General features: G+C 30.8%; 1 protein-coding gene across 1 annotated transcript; it reads right to left on the bottom strand.

Moving 5' to 3' along the window:
* Positions 1-1,467: 1,467 nt before the first annotated feature.
* On the bottom strand, positions 1,468-24,313 carry LOC134699534 (uncharacterized). Its single transcript, XM_063561129.1, has 13 exons — positions 24,182-24,313; positions 20,189-20,419; positions 19,406-19,480; positions 18,836-18,958; positions 11,985-12,101; positions 10,678-10,832; positions 9,647-9,692; positions 9,022-9,252; positions 8,541-8,615; positions 6,404-6,508; positions 5,855-6,019; positions 3,424-3,507; positions 1,468-1,626 (listed from the first exon to the last, which is right to left on the bottom strand). The coding sequence occupies exons 1-13, from the start codon at positions 24,251-24,253 to the stop codon at positions 1,468-1,470; spliced, it is 1,638 nt and encodes a 545-aa protein (XP_063417199.1). The 5' UTR covers positions 24,254-24,313.
* Positions 24,314-25,611: the final 1,298 nt, after the last annotated feature.

The raw sequence follows: 25,611 nt of genomic DNA, 5'->3' as shown, positions 1-25,611 counted from the left end.
CCAAGAGATATAAAGTGAACCAGAAATCTTTTTGACCTATAATGTAAATATATCATAGTACAAACATAGATATAGGAAGATGTGGTATGAGTGCAAATGAGACAACTCTCCATCCAAGTCACAATTTATAAAAATAAACCATTATAGGTCAGGTACGGTCTTTAACACGGAGCCTTGGCTCACACCGAACAACAAGCTATAAAGGGCCCCAAAAAATTACTAGTGTAAAACCATTCAAACATACATTTTTTTACTTTTAAAATAAAACATGAAAGAGCACGATTTTTACTATATGCATGAGCGTGTTATACCATAACATACATACAAATTAAATTGCTACATATTCTAAATATTTCAAGTTTTTATTAGCATAATTGAATTTTTCCTGATATGATTTATTGCATGTATTGTATATATATTATCGTGATTCTGTCATTTCTTAATCAATCGGTTATTATGTTGTTTTCGATTATATTATTATTGAATGCTGACGTCAACGATGTATAAAAAAAATTTCACGGAGGAATAATGTGGTTGGTGTTATATGTTATTATATATGTTTGGTAATCATGTATCCTTTCAATAAAAAATACACTGACAAAACAAAGTCTACGTTTGAGAACTTCCTTGACAGATCAAGAGTTGTTTTGTTATAAATTTATAACACAAGGCTATAGTAAACAATTTCTAATGCTTTATTGTTGGCAACCCAAGTTAATTGAACTTATTAATTCTGTATGCTCAATTATAACTCGTAATACATGAGGCGTGTCTCCTTCATAGCTAATCGATGCTCAATTCTTACGTTTTCAAACTTTTCTTCGTTTTTTATTAACCCACCTGTCTTATTTATGGGCATTAATTCTTCAAATTTTTCCATGCAACCACTTTATTTCTATAAAAATGTTAAAACGACATCGCAAATGATCTATTGGTAAAATATCATTTTGATTCTTTTCTCACTTGGAATAAATTTCCCACATAGCTCCAAATAAGCTTTTCCTAAAAATCTCATTCCTCATCCTTTTTTTTTTGGGGGGGGGGGGGGGGGGGGGGGAAGGGGCCGGGTCAGTTAGTTTTTAAGTCATAACTCGAAAACAAACTGACAAAACCATGGCAAAAAAAAACGCGAACAGGGTCCGTAAATCAAACAACAGTATACAAGACAACGTTCAACTTTTATATTTGCTTAACCTATGGCAAAAATATGCCAAACATTTAAAACAATTCTTTTTCTAACGGAAAATGACATTACAAACAAAAATGTGATTCGGTTCTGTTAAGAATTAACCACATTTATAAACAAATTTGGTAACGCATACTTAAAAAACAAGAATAAGGGTATATTTTTCAAACATCCTCGGCTATGATGTGTTAAATAATACGATATATGCCACATTTGTCATGTTTTAATTATATATTGCACCATATTCCCATAATTAATATACGATATACTTGTTTTTGTTGTTACCTTTTCCAGTTACTAACACAGAATGATTTTATTTCTTTACCCATCTTTCTGAATATTACAGACTTAGCATTCAATGTTGCTCCTGTTGAGTTTTCAGCGCTTTCTGTCAACATTATAATGAGATATTCCTTGCTAACAAATACGAAACCAATAATCTAAGGCGAAACAAAAATACAATGGTTGCATACATTCCTCTTCGTAGAATGTTTCATTAAATATAAAAAATCACACCACATCTTCTTTTTGTTTTTCTATGAAGGACGATTTAATTTGTTGTGTAATGAAATAAAAGTTCCTTTATTATATAATTCCAAATGGAAGGAATATTCTATAATATTATTTCCACTTGAACAAATATTAAAGTATTCGTTATTCGTTCCGAACGGAATAAAGGATATTATAGCATTGTTTGACAAATAAAAAAATAAAAAATTTACCTTGTAAGGTATTTGAGTTTCAACATTTTAAATATGATCAAGTGATAGCTATATCAGTACAAATTCATGATTTCAAATAATGCGTTCACTTGTGTTCTTCAATATAGATTCTCACTAAAATAACAAACGAAATACAGGAAAAAATGAAACATCATTTTCACACTTTTTGGAATTTTGGATCCTCAATGCTCTTCAACTTTGTATTGATTTGGCTTTTTAACTATTTTGATCTGAGCGTCACTGATGAGTCTTATGTAGACGAAACGCGCGTCTGGCGTATAAATTATAATCCTGGTACTTTTGATAACTATTAACATTTAGTTTTTAAACATTTATCAAAGAAGTCCTATTAAATTTATTCTTTTATTTGAAATAGAACTACCAACACAGCTCAAACAAACTGTATTAAGTGAACTTTAAATGTATCCATAGTGTTCGTACTGTGGATTCGGTAGTATTCCTTAGGTACCAATTTTCGTGTATTTCGTTGGAACAAGTGAAACAAGAATCTAAATCAACGAATTATAAACTTTCTATAAGCTTGTATCCAGACTATTGCTAAATAGTTATCAAAAGTACCAGGATTATAATTTTATACGCCAGACGCGCGTTTCGTCTACATAAGACTCATCAGTGACGCTCAAATCAAAATAGTTAAAAAGCCAAACAAATACAAAGTTGAAGAGCATTGAGGACCCAAAATTCCAAAAAGTTGTGCCAAATACGGCTAAGGTAATCTACTCCTGGGGTAAGAAAATCCGTTTTTCGAAAAATTCACGAAATAAAATATCCACGAAAATTCAAGCTTTTCTGAATCCGCAAACATTGGTTCCAACGAAAATAAATGCATTCACAGTTAAACGTGACCTTGTATATTATTTTTTTTCAAAATGTCTGCAGTCGTTTACTTTTGATTTTTCTATTTTCATTTGTTTTCATTCCTGTTTCGACGCAAGGTTTACTTGACATAAATATTCTTCGATCCCGTAAGGTGCTTTGAATAAAAAATAATTCAGCAAAGATATAATTTGGTATAACCAACTGGTGTCTTCCCGATTGTTCAACTTTTTAAAAGTAAAAAAGTACTGAAACTAAGTGTATACAACTCAGAGTATTTGTCTAGTTCAAACCAGATTGAAAGGTCATCTAACATCAACATGTTTCCGTCTTGAATATGCATTTAACTATCCACTAGATGAAAAACAGCCCTCCAGCACCTTTTTCAATAAAATGATATATGTTCAGAGTACACTTATGGCATAATATATTTTTTAATATGAGAATGTAGATTGTGTCCTTAACCTTGATATTACGAAGCATTGTTTATTCAAAACAGTTACCATAATAAAATAATGTGATACAATCAGAAATTATGATGTTGGACAATCAGAAGTCGAATTTAAAAAATAAATGGAACGATCGGGAATAAATTAACAAAACGAGTGAGTTTGAGATCATCAAAATGAGATTACAATTCAACCATATACTTATTTTGTATAAGCTATACTTATATACCTCTAAAACAATTTGCAGCAACACAATCGCTAGAAACCAACCAACAAACATCTCAGTCTTGTCCAAGATAACACCTGCACATGTCTGAAAGAGATAATGGTTTAATTTATTTGACACATGCGATTTACAAAAACAAGTACTTAGTACGCAAACGAAGACCAATCAGCAACATTTTTCGATTGGTCAATTTGAGACCAGAAATAAGAGTCTTTTAAAGAAAATATTATAAATGCAATTGAAAACAAGGTTTGGTAAATTAACAAATACGAACGTTAAGCAATTTTCTCAATGTAAAGCTTGATTTCTCCCAAAATTTAATTTGATCTTAAGAAGAGGACGGATTTCGTGGTTTACCTTTTGAAAATGTTTTTTTTTTCTTTAAATTATATATAAATATATATAGTTGTTTGTTTTTCATGACAACATAAAACTTTTTTCAGTTGAAGTGTTCCACGAATTTAAAGAAAAATTACCAAAAATAAAAGAACCGCTAATATTTATAGTCAATAGACCATGTTTCCGTTACCGTTATTTAATTCACGTAAAAGTATTTCAAAAAATGTAAATAAAATAAAATAGATAGAGTGAGTGAGACCCGCAGATTGAGAAATTACTGCGAGTCAGGCATCACAAGTCATGCGAATCCAGATTTATGATACGCCGAATATGATAGAGTCGGTTACTTTACATATCAGACAACTATTATGAAATCTTAAGATCTAAAAGCTCAAAAACATGTCTCTCCCAGACATAGACAAGTTGTATAGTATAACCAATAGTGACTTTGGCCCTTAGCTTATAAAGTGTCGATGTCCTTCGTTTTTCTCACAACCCAGTTGGGGGAGATTATGAAATGATGAATAATGGGCTGGTGGAGCAAACCTCCACCAGCAGTGGCATCAACCCAGTGGTTGTAAAATATATTATCAAAGATACCTGATAAAGTAAGATTCATGGGGCCGTGTCAACGAAACTGTCTTAAGATCTAAAAGCTCAAAAACATGTCTCTCCCAGACATAGACAAGTTGTATAGTATAACCAATAGTGACTTTGGCCCTTAGCTTATAAAGTGTCGATGTCCTTCGTTTTTCTCACAACCCAGTTGGGGGAGATTATGAAATGATGAATAATGGGCTGGTGGAGCAAACCTCCACCAGCAGTGGCATCAACCCAGTGGTTGTAAAATATATTATCAAGGATACCTGATAAAATAAGATTCATGGGGCCGTGTCAACGAAACTGTCTTAGGACTAGGACTTGTCTTAGGATGGTCTTAGGACACGTCTGAGTCCTAAGTCAGGTTAACGAAAATCTGCTAAAAATAACATATGTCCTAAGTTTGGTCCTAAAGTTAGGATATGTACATAGGTGTCTTAGGATAGTCCAAATAGTTACGATGTCCTTAAACGAAATAAAACAACAAATATGGCATAAACTCATTAATAAAAAAAAAAGATACAGTATCAAACTATTAAAAATGTTAATAGAATTAAACCAATTAAACAAAATATTTTTCAATATTTGTTAAAGATTCAATTGTGTTAACCTTATTTTCAGTTTGAAGACAAATTTGATCCATAAATTAATTCAAGATATTAACAAAGCATATTTCAAGATCTTTGTGTGCGTGTTCTAGAACTAACTTGATGCACATATTTGAATACATTGAGATATTGTGAAGTTATTTGGTGAAGTTCTGTAATAACTAAACTTGCTTTTCTATATACAAATTTATATGATATGGACATTAATAGTATCTCTCCAAAAAGTATGTTTGACGATGTCATATTATTAAGCTTATTTAAAATAGTTTGTGCTGTACTTTTAGAAGCTTGAAAAATACTATCATCATTAGCAACATTTTTGGCACCTAACCAAACGGTGCAATAATAACTTAAATGTGGTAAAAAATGGAATTATTTTTTTAACTAATCCTGATTCAATACATGTAATGAAATCAAGTGGACCTAAGGACAAAACTAGTTTATATACTAAAATTGCAGCACAAATATCGCATTTTACAGAGCTTTGTGACTATTAGTTTTGTTGTCGTATGAAATTCATTTATATTTTGTTATCATACAGTCATGTTGTCATATATAGTATTTTTTAGTATTACGTTAAAACTTTTATTTTGCGTTAATTGTTTTCTCTAAAAGCGTAATCCTCTCTCCCTTTACATATATACTGAAATACAATAAAATATATGTCATTGAATTCTCTGCATATTTTTTTTTAATTAGATAAATGTTTTTGGATGGTCCTAGGACCATCGTACTTAGGACTGTCCTAAGATAGCTTTTTTTTTACATCCTAAGACATAACTCAGACACGTCCTAAGACCATCCTAAATAATGTCCTAAGACATATCTTAGGACATTTCCTAGGATACTTTCATTAACACGGCCTCTGATTTACTTTTAAGACTTACCTCTGTTTTGTATCCACCACATCCACCAAAATAATCAAATGATGTGTAGGATATTGTATTATATTCAGCAGAGTCGAGTATTCTGGGATGAGCATTTTTACAACAAAATATTATTCCTTGCGTGGTATGTGTTTCATTGCTATGATTGACGCCACAACACTGCAGCTGAAAACATTAGAAGACGACTTATTAATATTCAAAATTGGAATTTCTTATGGTGATAGCTTTTTTTTTATTATTAACTTTTTTTAGCATTGCCCACTTAGTATCTACTGTCAATATGTTGGTAGTGTACGAGACTTGAACCTTAATCAATAATTTCCTTTCGATTGTTTTTTAAACTTGTCTTTTCGTCATTTTTTTTTCTTTATTTTTCATTATTTTTATTTCTCTCTTTGTAACTTTCCTATCTTTAAGAATATAGCAGTATGTCTTTTTAAATTTCTTACAATTTCTTATTAATTCTTTCAAAATTTTAAAAATATGTACTTTTAAACATAGTTATGTCGGACATTTTTTTTTCTATCTCTATGTCTACGGATGTCTTACTGTCATAATCATATCATTCCACTTCGTAGTTATTTCATTTCTGAAGCCAGGAATAAAATAACCTAATTGTTGTAAAGACATCTGAAATTTCATGCCACCATTGATCTGTAAAGGAAGATATTTTCAATTTTAAAGATATACTTTTCTACCTAACCACATTCTATAAAACATAATAAATGACATTCGTCCGAAAGCTTTTCTGGATTCAGCTTTCCAAGGAACGCTCAAAGCCGAAAATTCGAAAGTAAAGAATATAATGTAAACATAAACTAAACAGTTGATGAGCTATATAACCAAAACGGACCTAAAATAATAGTCAACCCCATTTAATAGACGTTTTGCTGTAAGTGTAAATGCATTTTAATTCATTTTTAGTTCGTGTGATTACCTCAACCTTTTTTCTTGTGTGAAATGTTCAAATAAAAAAAACGATTTACGATTGTAAACTACTGCCTCGTATTTACATTTCAAAAAATTGTTTACTAATTTCGCTTCTTACTTTCATTAAGATCACATAGTGATGATCGTTGTTGACAAAATAAAAGGAGCAGCATACAAAAACATTGCAACAATACTAATCTAAAAAAAAGTAAAATATCAAAAATACCGAACTCCGAGGAAAAATTCAAAACGAAAAGTCTCTTATTAAATGGGAAAATCAAAACCTCAAACACATCAAACAAATGGAAAACAACTGTCATTTTCCAGACATTTCCTTATGTAAAAAAAAGACACCGATTGATAATCAGTATATCTATATCAATAAACAAAGTTATAGGCTAATAGAAAGTACAGTATATTTCACATTGTAAATATATGCGTCAATGAGACTTCAACCAAAGATATCAAAAGACAACAATACGACAACAAAAAACTGGTTATGAAATATGTCAGGGTAGAAATCAATCTTGGTCTTGGATAAGAAGTATTATTTCTTATGCAGCAAAAATACTGCAATCTGATTGGTTAATTACCCCGGTGTAAATAACACCCCACCCTTGTTCACCCCGGGATAAATAAAATTTTACCTAATTTTATTTTTTTTTTACCAAAATTTTAAAAAAAAATCAAATGTTAAAAAAAATAATTAAAAATTATAAAAAAATATAAAAAAATATATAAATAAATTTGAAGATAAAAATTTAAAAAAAAAAAAAAAAAAAAATCCTAAACATTCAAAAAAACTTAATTTTTCTTAATTTCCCAAAAACAAAGAAAAAAAGGATTTGACAATATGCAGCAACATGTAGGTTGAAACATTTTACACTGAAATTTTCATTAGCATTTTTCAATTTTACATATTGGTTTAAAAATGAGTAAAGGAATTGTTTATATAAATAAATTCGTTATCTTGGTGTAATCAGGGGTGTACGGAATTTTACACCGTTGTTGAAAATTCATGCACCCATCCGGCTGCGCCTCAGGGTGTATGAATTTTCAACAACGGTGTAAAATTCTGTACACCCCTGATTACACCAAGATAAATAATATTATTAGATCCCTTTTTTTCAATCAAAACTATTTAATTCTACTGATAAATGAAAATGTTATTAATTTTGTGACATTCACAGGATGAATTCACAAAAGAAGATAATCATACCGGTCGCAAACCGTTCTTTATAAATAGGTTGTTGTAAATGCGAAGAAATTTCACGAATCTCAACTCTTATCACTGTCCTTCATCTCAAGGTAAAATTTAGGATTTAAACATTGAGAAAATATGAAGGAAAGAAATGTGTACGCCTTTAGTTGATTTTTCATCTACGTTCAATAATCTCAGTGACTAATTTTAAGTTCAAGCTGAGAGGTTTCATTCCAGTTCTAACAATGAAATAATAAGAATTCGTTTTTGCCATGGCGTAGTCAGTGTATTTTCGACTTATGAGATTGATTGTCCTTTTAATATCTTTTGTTTCTCTTATATTTGAACTACAGCAATTTCAATTACTTGTGATTTTAGATCAAAAGTTTAAAATTAAAACCAATAACGTTTAGGCTGCCGCAAAACAAATGATTTAAATTTGCAATATTATATAAATATTTTGATATGAGCGTCACTGATGAGTCTATGTAGACGAAACGCGCGTCTGGCGTACTAAATTATAATCCTGGTACCTTTGATAACTATTGTGCATACCTTTGCAATGAAAAATATCCAAAATGTAACTGCAATGATTCTTGGTACATGCAAAACCAGAGAGAGGGCAGTACTCTGAAATAGAAAGTGTTAATATAAAAATTGTTTTACATCTTCGTCCCTTGGCAGTTGTCTAATTGACAATCATATTACACCTCAATATTTTTGTATTGAATTATTTTACTGTATACAAAAGCAACCCACCAACACAAAAAACAAAAAACAAAACAATCTTATCTGTATTTATATGTGGACAGTTGAATGTCTTTTTTTCATTTGAAACTGATGTCGTATTTCTTTAATCGATTGATTGTTTATCTTTAGCTCCTTTGTATTTGAATCTAAACACTAACTGACTGTTTTTCTTAAAAGAAGGTGCAATGAATAAACTGGTATATATAGGATTCTTTAACGATACATTATTGATCCTACCATTATCATTTTCTTTTTTAACTAAACAAGTTGTTGCTAAATTGCTTACCGTTACAAGTAAGATTGGTGATTTTTTCCAGGAACCAACTAAGCCAAGAACAGCTACTGTCGATGTTACTGTCCCAAGTACAACAGAAGCTGCAGCAAGACCAACCAGTATATCATAAAAATAGTAGTTGTGAAACTGTAGTTTGTAAAATATATGTTTGAGGGAGCTATTATTTATAAATTCGTCTCCTAGAAGTGTTAATCCTAGTCCAAGAAGTCCAACACCTGCTGTCTAAAAAAATATTTCAAGTAATTTTATTGCATGTCGCACTAATGTGGTTTCTTATTGTTATCTTCTTTTTCAGCTTTTAATTAGTCTAATTTGGTGTTATCCTTAATTGCCTCATTAAAATTATTATGTGTAATTACTATTGTAAAATCAAATTCGGACGATAGCTATATTAACAGTTAACATAGTGTTCAGATTTAATATGAATCTATGTTATTTTGTGAAAACACAAATTTCTAAAAAAAAAAAAAAATACAATGATACAAAAGAGTAAAATGCTTAATTAAATACTAGCCAAAATTGTTAGGCAAATATATTAATTCTTCGACGAACATTGAAGATGTGGATAAGTATTTCAAATCTATTGCTCATGACCTCTATCACTACCAATACTCACAAGAGAGCCTATTTTAAGTAAGACCGACGCAACACCAACTTTTGACCTGCAACGAAAGGTAGTTAGAATTATCATAATGATCTCTCGGACCCCACTCAATTAGACTGTTTGTCGACATTTCCTGACAATACTTCATATTGTAAAGGATATTGGTAATATTGGGGTTTAGCTGAAGCCGCCTCTTAGTGTGGGATTTTCTCGCTGTGTTGAAGACCCATTGGTGGCCTTCGGCTGTTTTCTGCTCTTTGGTCAATTTGTTCTCTTTGATATATTCCCCATTTTCATTCTCAAATTTGTTTCGTTGTTTTTCAACGGTAGTCGGTTTAAGAGAAATACTCTGTTGAAACAAGTATCGAATTTACCGAAACTTTCTTTGTTTAGAAAACTGATATAATATTTCAAGCAATATACAAAATGTATGTAAAAACAAATGATCAACAAAACAACCAATATGTCAATTTTCTTCAACGCGAGAGAACTAAGTATTCTCAAAATCATTTTAAAATAAAACACTACTACTAATGTGAAAATGAACTAATAAAATACTATTTAGGGGGAATATTAGTTACATAGTGTGCTAGTGACCTAATACGATATATATGGGGTCAGTAAATTCCATATGGGGTCCCTAGCATACTATATATTGAATTTATCTTACCGACTATCTTAACATGTGGTATTCAGACTAGTGGCCTATCAAAATGATCAAGTCTTCAATATTAAGAACCTACTTCCATGGATCTATACAAAAACAAATGCCAATAATAACAGCTTGTTAGCTTTTAATGTGTTTTATGAAATGATTTCAATCGTTCATCATCAATTTCTTCGTCTGTTGAAACCTTTCATTTTTTTCCTTAACACCGTGTTGTTTTTACAAAACAAAAGGATGTAACACCACTACTAACCATGTATTGAAAAAAAACACGCCTATTTACCCAATATGAAATATACACGGTCTCCACGCGGTCGTTTTTAACCAGTTATATTTCTAGAAATGTATAGGAGGTAAGATAAAATGCTATATTCACCTATTCCAATTTTCCTTTATAAAGATGATCAGACTTCGAAATATTCCATGCTTCAAACTCAACATAAGATAGTACTTATTCTCTGAAATACTTGGTTTCTTTTCTTTATATTCAAGTTTACGGAAAGTATATTCAGCTGCAACTATTGTAACTATCTGTAATAAATCATACAATATATAAACACAAAAGGCAGAACAAAAAGCGTTAGAGCAATCTTTCTTTTAACATAAACCTTCTAATTACATGTTTTCTTGAATTAGTAAATATTTACTAATTCAAGAAAACATGTAAATAGTAAGTTTATGTATAATTTATTACTTACGATTACGATCCTTTTTAACATATTGCACACCTTCTATTTTTCTTGACATTTTTCACATTAGTCTTCTTTACCAATCCAGTGACTAATGAGGCATGCGGTTGTCTGTCCGTTTGTAAATTATAAAGTCACTTGTCGAGTGAATCGGCTGTTGAATCTTTCTATGATTTATTAGTATGTTGGTTATTGTTCAATATAGGAAACAGTTGTTTACCAGTTTTCAGTTAAGTCTATCACGAATGAAGATCAATAATACTCCTCAATTCAATTTTTGTTGTTGGGTGGGTTTTGCTCAATTATTGAAACGATTTGTGGACAGTTGTTTATCTTTTCGTTATTTCTACTTGGCCATAGTATTATTTGTTTTTCTGTATTTATGGTTTCTCTGTCCTTTTGCATATCAGATGTTGTTATGATTTTAATAAAACAAATCACGGAATTTATATATTTAGTAACCTGGAAAAAGTTCAAACACACCCTACGAAAAAAACACTATGATTACAAAATATCAATTGGAATCAGACAGCCACAAGTTTGGGTTTTTTTTTTCTTTCCTTTCTTATTTCTCTTGTTTTAGTGATGTTCGTGTTGCTTAGTCTTTGATATTGTAGGTTATGTTTATTGATGTTGTAATGTTTATGCCCTTTGGGGCCCATAATTGGAAATAAAATATCTTATCTTATCTTATCTTATCTTATACTGCTTCATCGTTAAATGTTGTTTTTTTTGTCATGAGTTTGTTTTCCACTAATGAGTCTGGTATGTTTCGCCTCACTTTTATCTGTTTAAATCCATTAACGTGTTATAGTATTTTCAGTAAAAACTATTCATAGTACAATTACAAATTATTACTGGGACATTGTATGTGCAAATAGGATAAAAAGGTGTAAAAGATATTTTATTTTAAAACTGTCTCGCCGACATAAATAATTCAATAAAGTCGCTTTAATGTTTTAAGCGCTCAGTGTTATAATGTATTGATGAATACCTGACATACTATACACGTCACAGATATACCGATGTATATCTCTAAGTAAGTGTCTAATTTCTGGACATACACACTACCACAGTGATATATTTCTGGATAACTATTTTGGCATCCAAGCTACAAATATGAAGAAAAATTGCATACGGTCATGCGTTTCTCAGAATATAGATAATATCTTCACTTTTAAATTCGTTTGGTGTGTACTGATCGGTGTGTAGTCGTGATGTTTATTTAGCTGGAATCGATCATCCAAACCCAATATTGTTTTTTATTGTTGGTAACGTATGAATCGATTTCTTTGGGATCATTTCTTAACAATCGACTACTTTCTATAAGTATATAACTAAATATATATGTTAATGTATTTCTTATATTTAAACAGTTATCAAAGGTACCAGGATTATAATTTAATACGCCAGACGCGCGTTTCGTCTACATAAGACTCATCAGTGACGCTCAGATCAAAACAGTTAAAAAGCCAAACAAATACAAAGTTGAAGAGCATTGAAGACCCAAAATTCCAAAAAGTTGTGCAAAATACGGCTAAGGTAATCTACTCCTGGGCGTAAGAAAACCCTTAGTTTTTGAAAAATCAAAGTTTTGTAAACAGAAAATTTATAAAAATGACCATATAATTGATATTCATGTCAACATCGAAGTGCTAACTACTGGGCTGGTGATACCCTCGGGGAGGAAACGTCCACCAGCAGTGGCATCAACCCAGTGGTGTAAACAGTTATCAAAGGTACCAGGATTATAATTTAATACGCCAGACGCGCGTTTCGTCTACATAAGACTCATCAGTGACGCTCAGATCAAAACAGTTAAAAAGCCAAACAAATACAAAGTTGAAGAGCATTGAAGACCCAAAATTCCAAAAAGTTATGCCAAATACGGCTAAGGTAATCTACTCCTGGGCGTAAGAAAACCCTTAGTTTTTGAAAAATCAAAGTTTTGTAAACAGAAAATTTATAAAAATGACCATATAATTGATATTCATGTCAACACCGAAGTGCTAACTACTGGGCTGGTGATACCCTCGGGGACGAAACGTCCACCAGCAGTGGCATCGATCCAGTGGTGTAAACAGTTATCAAAGGTACCAGGATTATAATTTAATACGCCAGACGCGCGTTTCGTCTACATAAGACTCATCAGTGACGCTCAGATCAAAACAGTTAAAAAGCCAAACAAATACAAAGTTGAAGAGCATTGAAGACCCAAAATTCAAAAAAGTTGTGCCAAATACGGCTAAGGTAATCTACTCCTGGGCGTAAGAAAACCCTTAGTTTTTGAAAAATCAAAGTTTTGTAAACAGAAAATTTATAAAAATGACCATATAATTGATATTCATGTCAACACCGAAGTGCTAACTACTGGGCTGGTGATACCCTCGGGGACGAAACGTCCACCAGCAGTGGCATCGACCCAGTGGTGTAAACAGTTATCAAAGGTACCAGGATTATAATTTAATACGCCAGACGCGCGTTTCGTCTACATAAGACTCATCAGTGACGCTCAGATCAAAACAGTTAAAAAGCCAAACAAATACAAAGTTGATGAGCATTGAAGACCCAAAATTCCAAAAAGTTGTGCCAAATACGGCTAAGGTAATCTACTCCTGGGCGTAAGAAAACCCTTAGTTTTTGAAAAATCAAAGTTTTAAAACTTTCTTTCACTTGGATATTTAGGATATTTATAGATTATCGTTGGTTATCTCAACGAGATTGATTTTCTCGCTTGAGCCGGTCACGGCGAAAGCGAGAAAAGCAATCGAGTTGAGATGACCAATGATAATCTGTTTATCGCTATTTTACCTATGACGATGTTGTCAATTTCATGTCAATTTCATTAGCAACGCCACGTGGCTCCTTAGTTTCTAGCGAAAATTTTCCATCTCAGGCGAGTAGCACGATATGAAAATTATCACAAAAAAGATCAAAAATGCACAAAACAGCGATAATATATATAATATTTTTTTTTTTTTCGGAACAAAATGGCAATGAACGATAAACAAAAACTTGTGACAAAGGATCAAGTCTTTGTCAATAAGAACATCATTGATGGAAGATACATTGGAAAAAGACCACCAAACTTTTTTATCTTAGCTATTGTTATTACTGTGTTAAATCCGCTATTGGGTCCAAAAGCTATTTTGTTCTCCTGTAAATATTTAATCACTTTTTGATCCAGCCGCTTACAATAGTACCAGGTACAATGTATATAAACTCATCTAAGATACCAGAATTAAACAAGGGTTTCGTGACTTTCGTTTACAAAAGACTGTGACGCTCGATTCAAAAAAGTTAAAAAGGCCAATTAAAGTTGTTCATATATTTTTATTGTCTTTAGGGGCACCATTTTGATCCCTGTCACCTTTTCCTGAATCTTACGCTATTGTTCAAATAATAACACATGTACAGTAATATAACATTAAATTTTATTTAATTAGGCTTCAACATTATTTTAATGCTTAAAAAAAGGTTTTGATGGTGTTAACATACATTTAGGCACATGTTTACAACTCCCCGTCCAACCGAATTACTTGAATATACCTTGTAAGTTTTACTAGTACATACTTTTTCTATGTACTAAATGTAAGTACATGTTACTTTTTGCATGAATAACTACAAGGAAAATATTTTCATTGTATTGTAATTGAGATATTTAAAACAAAAAGTGCCACTGGCTTTTTTAGATTAAAATATGGTGTCCAAAATTTTAGAATATAGCAAAGTGCTCTCGACCAATAAAATTGTAGGATTTGATGTCTCTAAATTGTGAAGATTAATGTAATCATGTTATTAGTCATGGATTATCCTATTATGTGGGTCTATTTACAGTTTAAAACAAAGAGATTCTATAAATGAGTTAAAACTACCCCATCAAATAGATATAGAAAGATGTGGTGTGAGTGCCAATGAGACAACTCTCCATCCAAATAACAATTTAAAAATTACACATTTATCAGATTGAAAGGATTCACATTTATCAGATCGAAAGGATTATCACATTAATTGAAACTGACAAGTTGAATTGTGAACAAACAAACAAATCAAAATAAATTGAAGTTTACTGGTGCAGTAAAATTTTTACCTAGTTTAATATGATGATGAAAATATTAATAACTTCAAATTACAAAAAAAAAGAAACAATATCAAAGCAAAAGAAAAAGAAAATAAGTTTTACAATAAAAAAATAACCTAAATAAAGGCAACAGTAGTATACCGCTGTTCAAACTCATAAATCCATGGACAAAAAACAAAATCGGGGTAACAAAATCCCACAAGAATAACAAATATAACAAATATAACATCAAAACCAAATACATGAATCTCTAGCTTTCCAAAACTTTAATTACTGAACCAGCGGTTGGGAAGAATAGTTATTTTTTATAAATATAAGAAGATGTGATATATATGAGTACCAATGAGACAACTCCCATCCAATTCACAATTAGTAAAAAGTAAACCATTATAGGTCAAAGTACGGCCTTCAACACGAAGGCTTGGCTCACATCGAACAGCAAGATATAAAGGGTCCCAAAATGACTAGTGTAAAACCATTTAAACAGGAAAACCAACGGTCTAGTCATATAAAATCTTGTGTTTTCAATTTCAAGCAATTTGATTGTACAAGGACTTGATATATTTACTTAAGTTGGAAAAAATAATGTCACATAAAATGGTGATCATATTGCGGTCAATTTATAAACTTCAAAGAATTTGATCCCTTTCATTATGAGAACTGATAATGTCTGCAGGGAATGTGCCACCTTAACCTATGTTTTGACACAGCTTTACTTTGACTTAGAAATATTTATTTACAAAAACACAAAAACCTGTAATTTTATTATTGATCTATTGATTTCTAATGTCTACTACATTTGTACCAACGACTTTATCTATGAACTTGATGAACCATTGTTATATATTTAGATATGTATATATATCATATATGTGTAATTCAGTTACATTTATATGTTTATACGGAATTGTACAAGTGATGTCGGGAAACGCCTTTTTGTTTGCTTTCTCTCTGTTATTAAATGTCGTTAACGTAAGACGTGTTTTTGTTCATGAGCTAGACCCAACCCAAAACTAAAGTTTAAAGACGAGGCCCATATCGTCACACCATGCATACATCTTTATTGTTTTCTAAATTAACATAGCTTTAGTTTTGACATGAAATAGAAAGCAAAAAAATATGTGGAACACCCACTTGTACTAAACTCCATACGCCGTTTTATGGTCAATATATTTTATTATGCAAACAAGTTGACATCTCTTTATCTCAATATTCATTGTACATACATGTGCATGTACTAGAACCAGCAGCCACATTTATATCATCTTTTCTTTCAGATGTCAATGGCCTTTAAAGTCATCGATGTTTTGTTTGATTGACATAGAAACTGGTTAGCTTCCAATTCAGGGACCACGCTGGGGTTTGCCAATGCTGCAATTGTTGGGGTTTGCTACATTTTTATATTAAACTCAAAATCTTGTAAATCTCTGTCACAAATTTGATTTATATGACTGCTATGATACAAGTGAGAAAATTTACATTAAAAATAAACTATCAATAGACCAATTAAAGACTCACACTACATTTGATAGTATATACCTTTCCATAGACTAACATTAACCTTCACTTTTATAATAACTGAATAACACATGTACTGCACTGTGTAGCATGAAATTTTATGTATAAAGGTTTAAACATTTTATTTAATGCTCAAATAAATGCTTGAATGTGTTTCCATACTTTCATACAGATTAATGGACCAAAAATATAAACAATATAATAATGGAGTCATTATGAATTTAAAGATATGAAAAAAATTGCCAAAAATTGAGAATTGTGAAAAATTGCCGAAGGCTAAGAATAAAAAAACAACAAATGAAGTTCCATTTACAATGTATACTCAGTACCTAAAAATACACACTGATCCCGCATGAATCTATTTTGAAACAAGTCTATTTCTAAATTATTTTTTTTGAGTTTCAACATTTAAAACAACACTGTAACATAAAAATAAGGAAATGTGCTATGATTACCTAAAGTTGAATGAGACAACTACAAAGTATATTGTACATTTATCGTAGTGTGAACAAAGAACCAGAATGTAATTAGTCTCTACAGCCTTCAACAATGGTCAATTGTAGTATTGTATATGTATGCAAAACCATTCTATGTCAATTTTGAAATATTGGATTTAATTGAGACAGGTATTTTACTATAAGCAACTATTGTTCTCTTATTGAAAAATTAAAATTAAAAAGAAAATGTTATGATCCTTTAATCTAGATTTATGCATAAATGATAATCATGATCATTTTCTATCTTTCTTTCAGTTATGTCAACAAGATCGTACAATGATGGTGATATGAAGTATTCTGAGAAGTGGGCATCTTATGCCTTCATGTGGAGCATGTTGACAGCTGGTGTAACAATAATAACGGGATGCGCTATATGCTTTGTTCTAAGTGAGATGTCCATTTCAGGAGGTCATCAACCTTGAGAGAGTTTACCACAAATAGAGCAATTATGGCAACACAGCTGATGAACAACATATTTAAGAGTTTTATGTTAAAACTTATTATTTTATTATAACTTTAGATGAAAGATGAATTGTAGCTAGACATTATTATAAACTGATTAGTTTTAACTTTTAATCTTTTAACGTATACTTTGATAAACAAATTGTAGTGATTATCGAAGATTTTTTTTTAAATTGTTTTTTTTTTTTTGGAAGGGAAGATAACTATTGTCAATCAGTGTATAAATGTTGAAGGAATTTGACAAAATATAATTTTGTGACTTTCAAATTTTGTAATTTCATCATTCAAAGTCCAAAATGAAAATAATGTCATATAATTGGTTTAATTTTCTTTGTAAATGACGGTGTTGTATTTTATTGTTGAAAATAAGAAATAGTCGAATAGGTGAGTCATATTTTATTCCAAACAATAAGTAAACAAAGGAAAATAAACAAACCATGAATAATTCATAAAAACCAGTGTCTTGAGATAATTTCAATCAAATAGTTGTTTTTAGACAGAAAACTAAGACTCTTGAAGATTAACATCGAATAACCGATAGACCTGAACAAGGTATAGCTACTTAAATCTTTGTAATATCTAAAAACATTGAGCAATGGTTAGGAAAACTATGCGAATCGATGAATACCTGTAAACTAAATAATCCAAAAAAGGACAATGTATTTAACTACTTTAGCAGTGCATTTGAATCGAAAAACAAAGGTGAGTCGAAAACAGAGATTGAAAAACTTGGCAAAAATGTAACACACAAAAAAACTCTTTCAAAAGTTATATATACTATATAGTGTATCAAAAATCTTTCAGTTTTATTTCTGTGTCTTTACTGTTTACAAAACTTTTAGTTTTGAAATAATAAATCTTTTCTACCTCAGGAATAGATTACCTTAGCTGTATTTGACAAAACTTTTAGGAATTTTTGGTCCTCAATGCTCTTCAACTTCGTACTTTATTTGGCCTTTTCAACTTTTTTTTATTCCAGCGTCACTGATGAGTCTTTTGTAGACGAAACGCGCTTCCAGCGCAAATACAAAATTTCAATCCTGGTACCTATGGCGATTTTATTTACACTTTAAAAGGGAGTAGCCTTTCCCGCAAATTTGTTTGTTTTATCAAAACACATGCTTTATATTGTTTCAAAGACGTTACAGGTCAAGTTTGGGACATGATTGTTTAGTATTTAATTACCTATTTGTACAATTCAATACGATTTTGTGAATTCATATTTTGGGGAAAATAAGGCCTTAAACTTGTTAAAACCTATCCCGAATAGAAACAACAATATCTCACCTTTTTTAGAAAGTTTGGGAAGGTTTTTTCCCAGTACGTGTATGATATGTAGTGTTTGATATAAGGAGTAGTGGCTTGGTACGCTAATGTGTAATTAGATAATGTGTCGTTGAGGTGATTTTTCTGTAAAATAAAAAAAGACCTAATTTGTACTATAATTCAAAGCAAAATGAATGCATAAACCATTCTATTCAGTTCTCTGTAAATATAATTGAACACCGGATCTAGAGAAATGTACCAATTTTATTTCCAAAAAGAAACGAACTTAATTTACATTTATATTGGACAAGCATTTTGCGATCGATTATATTTGAAAATACAATGAACAGAACAGCAGTTTCTATCTCAATAATTACAAACTAACGTCGGAAAAACGACTAATTGTTTATTTAACTATATGTACGTTTTGCGAACGTTCAAGTGCTGAATTTGAAATGAGCTCAAAAAAGGTGTTTCCAGGGAAAACATAATGGAATCAAATTAAAATTATTTTCTAAAATACCCGATTTTGTTATCAAATTATCATTCTTATTCTGTGTTTATGTCCTCTCTTTAAAATTTGTAACTTACCTTGTCGTATATGATAGAAAGATTCACTATATTTATGAAGTAGACCACTATCATAAAGGAACTCATTAAGACGTTCTGCAATAAATAAACAAATTGTTATATATACAATCCTATCCATTTGATTTTTGCACCTAATTTCTTAGAGGATTTTGTAATCATATGTACAATTACCACAGAAGGTACATTTATTTTAAATTGAGGTGTTCATTTAAATCTTAAATAATAATTAATGTTAAGTATATAAGTGTATAGTATCTTATTTGTTTGATTAATATAAATACTTGGCGTTTTTAAATTATATATGATCATCGACACTTTCTAGCATTTTTATAGGTTATGAGCTCTTGTTGGCAATAGCTGCATGAGATAGCGATTTTATTCAATGTAAAATGTTGATTTATTTATCAGTTAAAATCTTCAGCTTTTGTCGGCCAAAAACATTTATACCATATATTCGGCATTTGTGCTATCAATATGTTGTAAAAATGTTAAAAATAGAGTTAACTAGGTTTAAAATAGAAGCCTTTGTAAAGTTTTTTTGTATATATTGCTACATCTTATCTTACAAACAACGTACAAAACCATCACTTTTTAATTTTGCATGGATTGGAAATCTTCATATTTTGTAATTCAAATCTTGAGGTCGTTGTGAAATCTAAACATGTCATACATTTTTATAAGTATGATCTTAATTTCATCTTATTCATACATAGTTTTTATGTAAAGATATACATAATGTAAATCATTGGATAATGTAATAAGCAGGATACCAGTTGTACTTACAACGGCCAGTATTCGCTTTTTCCTTCCAATAGCTCCCCATATTCCAAAAATACCAGAAACCAGTTCTAAGACAAATACTCCAATAAAAGAAAATACAACAGATTTAACGGTTGTTCCTAATGACATCCCAGCTAGTATCTCAATGTCGATAATTTTGATGACGTCTTCGTTTAAAAGGTCGTTGTTAACCTTCATTAATATCAACATCATTATAAAACCAAAGGTAAATGTCTGTAATAAAGAAATTTCATTTTTTTTCTTTGAGTCGTGTAAACTTTCCCCCCTTCATCATTCTCTATTACACCACACACCATTCCCCTTTTTCACTATATACTATTCCCCATTTCACCATACATATTTTAATCATACACGATAGTGCACCATTAGAACGCATACACCTTTCCCTAACACACGATATACCATTCCCTATTTTATCATTAGTCATTCCCTACTGCACAATACACAATAAGTTCCTCATTATCCTATTACAATCAATCTGAAACGGTCATTTTTATCTGAACAGATCTTAAAAGACTAAACAATAAATGGGAAGCAACTGTGTTTTTCGTCTTGCCAACTTGTTCCTTTATTCATATGAGGGTAATTTCATATATATGCTTTTTAGGAAGAATAAAAAAGTTAATTAATTATACGCATCTACCAAATTGAACTTGAAGGAAACAATAGATGGATTTTTTGGTCTCATATCTTAACTTTTATCTAGAAATTGATATTGAGGATCGGTTGAGATCAAAACTTTACGAAAAAAGTTATGATTTCAGCTTTCTAAGATCACCTTGGTATCTGTCGACTCTCTAGTTAAATAATTTTCCGTCGTTCAGTCAATAATGAGATTTATCCACTGCGGTAAATACAATAGTGATCAGACAATTCGCTTGCACTCACCTAAGATCTGTTCAGTCTATAATCATATTGTTCAGTACTTGTTATGTACTTGTTCATTTCAATAGCATACTAAATTACCTCATCAACCAAATTATGTACAACAATTGTTCGAATTAAAACATTGCAAAACAAAAACGTTGCTCGTTTTGTAATACTTTATTTGTAAATACTTTATTGGTTCCTCAAATTCCTTCTGAGTCGGTGCTTTTAAAAAAATAAATCTACACATAGAAGTAATATTAAGTAAAATAAATTTAACCTGTACTGAGTCAGGTACTCCAGTGATTTTATTACTTTCGTGTATTCTTTCGGAAATATGGGTTCTGAAGCTCTTCAACTACGTTCTTTAGATTGTGTTTAACATAACTACTATGAGTCGTTTGAAGACTAAACGAGCGTCTGGCGTACAACATTTGTATCCTGGAATCTATAATGAGTGTATGTTTAAGCCAGATACTTTATTCGCCTTAACCATTGCAGAACTTATACCAGACCCGACCTTTTCGCGTCATTTTCGTCCGAAATATAAAAAAAAAACCATAGAAACAAATAAATAAAAGTTGATGTAAACTAGATAAGGTTGTGGATTGAGATTGAGATCAATTGATATACGCATTTAAATATATATATTATATATATACAAGCAAACAGGATTTAAGTTAATTATTCTGACATCATTGTATTTGATTTCAGATAACGACTTTAACTCTAAAGAGATATAATTTTAATGTTTTACAAACGATTTGTCGTGGTTTAAATTTAGAATTTGGTTCACAAACATCCGTGTTCTATTTTTGATACATTCATAGTTAACAACCAGAAAGTGACAAAAGATATTACTCAAGTTCTGAAATAACGAGGTCGTTTCCATCCGTGTTCTTTTTAAATATTATATGCAACAATATACAATCACATCTTGTTTAATTTATACTTTGAAATGCTTGAAATTGATAATCAGAATTAATTTCAATGTTACATTGTAATTTCGTATACTTATTTCTTAAAGCAAGTGGGAACCGATCCGGGTATTTCGACAGGGTAAGTATCGTCTGAAAAAAAAAAAAAAAAAAAAAATACCGAACTCTTGGAAAAAATACCTAATTGTTGGAATTGGTAAACATAACATAAATTTTGAATAAAAAAAATACCGGTATTTCATATATTTCATATCAGAGTTAATGGATTTTTACCATAGATAAGGAAAAAAACATTTTTTTCTCGCTGCGTTGAAGACCCATTGGTGACCTTCGGCTGGTGTCTGCTCTTTGGTCTTGTTGTTTCCTTAAACATATTCCCCATTTCCATTCTCATTTTTATTTTAAATGTTATGTAATTGATCTAGTATGCTTAGATCAATTTCCTACAATCTTAACACTGTCGTTGTAATTGGTCCATCTAGACTTGCTTTTGATTTCGAAAATTGTGTAGAGTTATAAGTTTCTACCCGTCATATTTGAAGCAATATGTGTACTCCTATGGTTATCATCATGCGTGTTTTTCTATAGAGCCTTTTCATTTTTTCTTAATAAAAAAACTTCATAACATCCCGTTCTATGCACCAATTGCAATATGCACAATATGGGCGAATCATCTAATCTTGGTACAGCTTATTATTGGAATTGTTCAGCTCTTCAATATTTGTTTTAGGTTTCGTATTTGGTTTTAGTGTTCAGCATTACTAAAGAAACATTAATGTCGTATGTAGTATATTCTATTTTTTTTTACAAAGATCTGAGGAATCTTGTCATATAGAACTGGTCCAGAGTTTGTATTATGTAAATTTTGAGTTGATGTTGCCAATACAAATTCAAAATTGCCATAGAACATGTGAAATACATACACATGGTATCTTCTGAGAAACTGTTTTATACATGTAAACAATATCTTGCACTAATTATACTTTGCTGGTCCTATATTTATTTGCGCTTTTTGTTGCCAATCAAAGCGATATGACCACCGCAGTGGAACAAAACAAAACTATACGAGAAAAAAATTAATGAGTACAAACAAATTCTTTGCCCCTTTCTCACCAAACCATTACTTAAAACCAAATCATGTACAAATGCTCATAGGGTGTTCCCATACTTATTCTTTTATATATCGTACCTATCTGAAAACAAAGATTGACACATCTGTTGAACATAGTTTTATGTAGAATCATGTTGAAAATCCTTACAAATAGCTTCTCCACCAAAAGTATGCCTAGTTTTTGCTAGTTATCTGACATCCAATATGACTGTCCTCAGTGAACAGGAGTTTAACATAGAATCCAATGAGAAAGACATAGTAAAAATTATAAAAATATATTAGTGGCACTACCATGCGTGCATTCAGTGGCACTAACACGAATCAAACAAGAACTATTCTCACTGATCTGTTTTCACACTTCAAACTATATATTATTTCAAAAACACTACAACCAAATCGATGGTCTCAAAGTAGCTTGCTCGCTTTCAGTGCGGAAGGTTTTTTTTATTGCTGCTTATCTAGTTATTACGTGATATTTAAAAGTAAGTTCAAAGATTGGATGGCTCGGAGTAAGAATAATGTGACCAGATAGGGAGTCATATATACCTGTGTTTCATTGTGAATTACGTTAAAAAGCCGGTCCAGATTGTTAGCATAGTAAACACCAGAGTAAATTATAGTATCTAAAAAAGCAGAGCTGTAATGTAACATAACTCTAATTTTAATTTTTCTGTTTTTGGTATTTCTATCTGCAAACGCATTTTTTTAAACGATTAAAGTTATAATATTAATTGAATTTGTTCGAAACTACCAGATGCGCATTTCGACAATAAACGACTCTTTAGTGATGCTCGAGGCCAAAATATTTGACACTCCAAAACGTATTTTAAAAATTTCAATTGCTGAGTAAATCACAAAGAATAAAATTATAACCTGACCTTTCCATTTGGAAGATATATTCCTCGATTGATGATAATGTCCATAACACAGTATCCGTATTGTCGAAGTACTGGCTACTGGGATGGTGATATTCTCGGGGACTTATACCCCACTATCAGAGGTATCAACCCAGTGATATGTACATTATTGTAGCAGACAAAATATATATGTATAACTTACCCTGGTTATTAAGGATGCTGTCAAAACAATATTTGCTGAAATAGTCAAACGACCTCGATTTATTTTCACCATTTTTCAAATAATATGTTGATGCTATCGGTGATGTGGTTGTTAATTTAAATGTCTAATTTGTTATTGTAATACATGTTTCAAACAAAAAATACGTGAAATTCGAGGCTATATTACATTTAAATACATGACATTTAAGACGATATATTATATAATAGACTTCCTACTTCTTTGTTACACAGAGGATACAAAATAAATAATAAAATGAAAAATAACGGCTTTCCACGAATCTTACACTTAATAAAGTGGTCCAATTTTTGCATTAAACACTTTTTTTTTACTTATGAATTATTTCGGGTTTTAAAGAAGAAAATAAGATATTATTTAATGAAAATTTTAAAACTTGAAAACTCAATCCGATGATACATGCTGAAATATTTCCTCAGGATTAAGTCAAGCATTCTGAAGTCCTGTGAAGTCCTGTGGCGTAATATGTGTATCTAATGATGATTAAATGCGTTAGGTATGCGTTAGGGGATCAATCTTTGGATATGTTTATTTGACATCACGATAGCGAAATCAGAGGAAAGCAAGACCGATCAAGAATCGGGAACAAACGAATTACACGTTCATCATATGATTAATATTAACTTAAAAAATCAAAAGAAATTTTTTTTGAACCAAATGCTTAATTTAAAGTCATCCTTTCGAATGTATTACAGGCGCCTTCATAAATTATTCGACTATAAAAAAAAAGTATGTGATTCGTAGCCTCAATTCTGTTCTCTACTCCTTGATTGTGACTTTACCAAACTCCGAGGAAAATTCAAACAGGAAAGTCCCCAATCAAATGGCAAAATCAAAAGTTCAAACACATCAAGCGAATGGATAACAACTGTCATATTCCTGACTTGGTACAGGCATTTTCTTATGTAGAAAATGGTGGATTTAACCTGGTTTTATAGCTAGCTAATCTCTCACTTGTATGACAGTCGCATCAAATTCCATTATATTGTCAACGATGCGTGATCAAAACAAACAGACACAATAGGTAAAAATGTCAAAAATAGGGGTACAGCAGTCAACATTGTGTTATCATCTTAATTAATCACTATAAAAACAAACAAATGTAACGAAGAAGCACAAAAAGGCATACATTAAATTTAACTTCCTCATTTTGCTTATATTATACGATTTTATTTATCAATGTAAAATCCACCCATAAAGGATGGGAGGTTTTAAGTACTGGTGTAAAATTGCGCGTTTGAAATTCGTACAGGTAGACATAAAATGATTTTGTCGTTCAAAGTATGACGGGATACATAAATACAGAGTCACGTAAAACAGATATCACAAAAAACAACCTTAACAGTAAAAGTAATAATAATAAATAAAATAATTGTGTGGTTCAAAGTATGACG

Source organism: Mytilus trossulus, unplaced genomic scaffold (genome assembly GCF_036588685.1).
Source record: "Mytilus trossulus isolate FHL-02 unplaced genomic scaffold, PNRI_Mtr1.1.1.hap1 h1tg000070l__unscaffolded, whole genome shotgun sequence".
Classification (NCBI taxonomy): domain Eukaryota; kingdom Metazoa; phylum Mollusca; class Bivalvia; order Mytilida; family Mytilidae; genus Mytilus; species Mytilus trossulus.
This window is presented reverse-complemented; position numbering and strand designations above follow the sequence as displayed.

What these genes read in the sequence shown, in the direction of transcription:
- LOC134699534 (XM_063561129.1), bottom strand. Translation starts at nt 24,253, where the DNA reads ATGGTGAAAATAAATCGAGGTCGTTTGACTATTTCAGCAAATATTGTT. An exon ending in TTTCTATCATATACGACAAG is followed by an intron (nt 18,959 to 19,405) that starts GTAAGTTACAAA and finishes TTTATTTTACAG; the next exon opens with AAAAATCACCTCAACGACAC. An exon ending in TGACGTGTATAGTATGTCAG is followed by an intron (nt 10,833 to 11,984) that starts GTATTCATCAAT and finishes GATTTATTACAG; the next exon opens with ATAGTTACAATAGTTGCAGC.